Genomic DNA, 3328 nt, shown 5'->3' with positions numbered 1-3328 from the left:
TTGTTATTAGATTAATGGTTACACAGAGTTTTAAAATGTGCTGTACTTAAATAGGATGCAGATAAATGATAAAAAACTGATCATCAGCTCACAACATCATTTATGTAATCCTCTCATCAACAATGAGAGGATTAACAATACTATTTCAGTGACGTTTGAGGAAGTAATGTACTAAATCTTCTAATTTGTTTAGGAATAGCAGTAAGTTTAAGAAGATCCATGTACCCTTAGAAGTCTTGTTAGCCACAGAGTATTCTTGGAAACACAAAACCCACAAGATGATGTTAGATGCATTTGCATTTCATAAATCTGCACTATACTATTTTGCACAGGTTTAAAATGAGCCTTACAGACATTCTAAGCCCTTCTGATATCGCTGCTGCTCTGCGGGACTGCCAAGGTGAGAAAACAAATAGAACTCTCGAAATCTATTATCTCCTGTAACACGTGGCAAGTTTAATTCGGTCCCAAAGGAATACTGATCAAGCACAAACTGTAAACAGATTTCTGTAATCTCTTTTACTTAGTTGTCACAGTATAGCTGTTCATGACTGGTTTACATTGTCAGTTTGTAACTTATCCCCATGTGATTTTTTTTTTTTTGATGTTTAGAGGGTATGGAGCAGTATGGCAAAATTCCATCTTTGTCAGGCTTTATCTACCACTCATTATTAGAACAATTAAAATGTAAAAAAGCAGCATCCTCAGACCATTAGGAACAATGAAAGCAGTGGTCTGGGGTTAATTTATTTATTAATTTATTTTCAGCTCCAGATTCCTTTAGTCCCAAAAAATTCTTTCAGATCAGTGGGATGTCTAAAAAGAGTAGCAGCCAGCTCAAGGAGATCTTCCGTATTCTCGACAACGACCAAAGCGGCTTTATTGAGGAAGACGAGCTCAAGTAAGGATTTTGTTAACTATTTAGAGGCTATCAAAAAATCAGCACTTTTTTCTTTCCAGAACTGTTGTGTAAATGTGAGCACAAGTTATGGTCAGTATAGAAAAAAATAGCTCCCTGGGGCTGTAGTGGGCAGAATCAATTCTATCAAGGCTGGACACACAAAGCAGAAACGTGTATTACTAAGATTTAGCTTGTGAAACAAAGCAGTGTTTGGAGGATTTGGCTGTTGTGGTAAATAATTTATTTATAGATAGCTATCAGTTTGATTATACAGCCAGCATAAAAGAATAAAAAAAAAATCATAGCAAAGCTGTTTTCTTCCTAGGTATTTCCTCCAGAGGTTTGAGTGTGGAGCCAGAATGTTAACCACCTCAGAAACCAAGACCTTCTTGGCAGCTGCAGATCACGATGGGGATGGTAAAATCGGGGCTGAAGGTATTAACTTACTTATACACAGAATAAGGCTCCTCAGGATGTGTTGTAATGAAGTGTGATTCTCTTTTATGTCAATGGTACATTAATGTACCTCCAGCAATTTTATCCCTACAGCAGCAACCTATTTAGGGGAGTGACAGTCCCTGATCTTACAGATTCATCTCTGCAATGTCTTTTGCACACGCAAGTCAAAAAAAACCACCTAGGCTGCCCTAAAGGGCTTTCCCTCTGCCATTCACTGACAAATTTCCAGCTGTTTTGAAAGGAACTGCCCCTTATTCCTCCTTCTACTTACTTACTCTGATGTAAGGCTGCACTAGCATCTCTTGTAATACACAAATGTAAAATCAAGGACAAAAGAACCAGCTCTGCACAGGAGAACCAACAGCACATACATGGGTCATTTACAGCAGTCACCTCCCAAGAGAACTTCCACCAGTCAGTGAAATCACTCACAATGTGCAAGAGCCAGCAGCACCTAGTTCAGTATCCGGTGTGATATAATGGTTACTCAGGGCAGAAAGCTCCTGATCTCACAATTCCATATTTCCATGCCCCATTTGGAATGGGAAGCACACACTTACACAAAAGGCTGGCAGCCAACGGCAACTCGCCCCGTGAGAGAAACAAGCTGCCTAGACCAGCGTGAAAGGGGCTTAGGGAGTAGCACACAGGGAATGTGCTGGTGTGCAGATTCCCTGGTCGCTGTGCCAGCAGGACACAACGCTACCGCTTCTTTCTTTGGAAGGGATTAAGCCCAGTTCCTTAGGAAGTGTGCCAGAACAAACACACTTGATTTATGAAGCCATCTATATACTACTCCAGTTGTTCAGGGACAGGACTGATGGGATACTTGTAACTTGCAGAAGCCAAACATTTACATGATCTTCCAAATAACAGGCCTTAGTGTAGAACACCGCACTTCAGTAGCATGCCACGTGGAACTGAACAACGTTGCTGGCTTCACACTGTGCTCCGAATCAACACTTCTTAACTGCTGAAGCATTACAAACAGCTAGTAAGACTCATGAACTCACTTTTAATTCTCTTACTTCAGCTCTTAACTACTTCTTAATTCTAATTCTGTATTAGTCGTTCCATTTTTTTTGCCTAAGAGCAGTATTGCGCAGAGAAAAGGCTAAAACTGCCCTGAACATTTTATTACTCCTTACGAATGTCAGTAAAACACTGTCTTTCCATCTGTTGTTTAGAAGAGAAGTGTAGGCAATGTCTCTCTTCTCTACATGTTTCTTCTCCTCTGCTCATCTATCAGGTAATTGTTTTCAGTTCATTCCTATTCCATATCTCTCGATAAACCACTAATCTTTACTCCTAATCCTTTCATGTTAATTATTTCTCCTGTAAATATTCTCTTTTCATTCACAGAATTCCAGGAACTGGTGCAGTCTTAGAGGCTCTAAAAGACCAAACAAGATAGAACTGGGATGAATCTGCATGAGACACTCCAAAACCCTGAAATTCAGGAGTCCCTTATTTATCTTGACAGTTTTCATTGCCTTAGCAACATAATGAAACACTAATGATTTTTTTCATTGCGTGGACCATTAACCATGTTCTAAACTCTACTTTAGCAGACACTTCCCTTAAAAATATCCAATAAAATCTTACCATATACAGTAGCTTGTGCCTGTTTTTTCTGACTGCTAAACTGAAACGTGAATTCTTAAACTAAGAGAGTTAATCCCTCCAAGATCTTGATCTTATCAGACCCTCACCTGTGGAACATCTTTTGTAATCAGTGGGAGTTCTGTTTACAATAGGCCTTCTGGATTAAGCTTCAAGTTCTCAAAAGACTCAGATCTTCATCGAACACTAGCAGCTCAGGTATAATTTTGAGGCAGGTAAGGATAAAATCTCTCACTGACTTCCAAGTGAAAATCAATCACACATTTTTGCTTAAATGGTTTCTGCACGAGATTGTTGCCATTTCAAACTACTCTTTTTACATTAGCCAGTTAAGAGAACAAGAAA

General features: G+C 39.2%; 1 protein-coding gene across 1 annotated transcript; it reads left to right on the top strand.

Annotated features, from left to right (window-relative positions):
- The first annotated feature begins 334 nt into the window (after positions 1 to 334).
- Positions 335 to 2748, top strand: LOC104488476 (parvalbumin, thymic CPV3). Its single transcript, XM_010133469.1, has 4 exons — positions 335 to 400; positions 769 to 901; positions 1227 to 1336; positions 2723 to 2748. Exons 1-4 carry the CDS (start codon positions 340 to 342, stop codon positions 2746 to 2748), a joined length of 330 nt encoding a protein of 109 aa, XP_010131771.1. The 5' UTR covers positions 335 to 339.
- Positions 2749 to 3328: the final 580 nt, after the last annotated feature.

The sequence above is a fragment of the Buceros rhinoceros genome, unplaced genomic scaffold (genome assembly GCF_000710305.1).
Source record: "Buceros rhinoceros silvestris isolate BGI_N320 unplaced genomic scaffold, ASM71030v1 scaffold29573, whole genome shotgun sequence".
In the NCBI taxonomy this organism is placed as follows: domain Eukaryota; kingdom Metazoa; phylum Chordata; class Aves; order Bucerotiformes; family Bucerotidae; genus Buceros; species Buceros rhinoceros.
The sequence above is the reverse complement of the archived record's forward strand: the minus strand, read 5'-3'. Positions and strand labels throughout refer to the sequence as shown.

Excerpts from the sequence above, each read along its gene's own strand:
- LOC104488476 (XM_010133469.1), top strand. The coding sequence starts at position 340 with ATGAGCCTTACAGACATTCTAAGCCCTTCTGATATCGCTGCTGCTCTG. Across the intron at positions 401-768 it reads TGCTCTGCGGGACTGCCAAG|CTCCAGATTCCTTTAGTCCC; the intron begins GTGAGAAAACAA and ends ATTTATTTTCAG. Across the intron at positions 1,337-2,722 it reads TGGTAAAATCGGGGCTGAAG|AATTCCAGGAACTGGTGCAG; the intron begins GTATTAACTTAC and ends TTTCATTCACAG.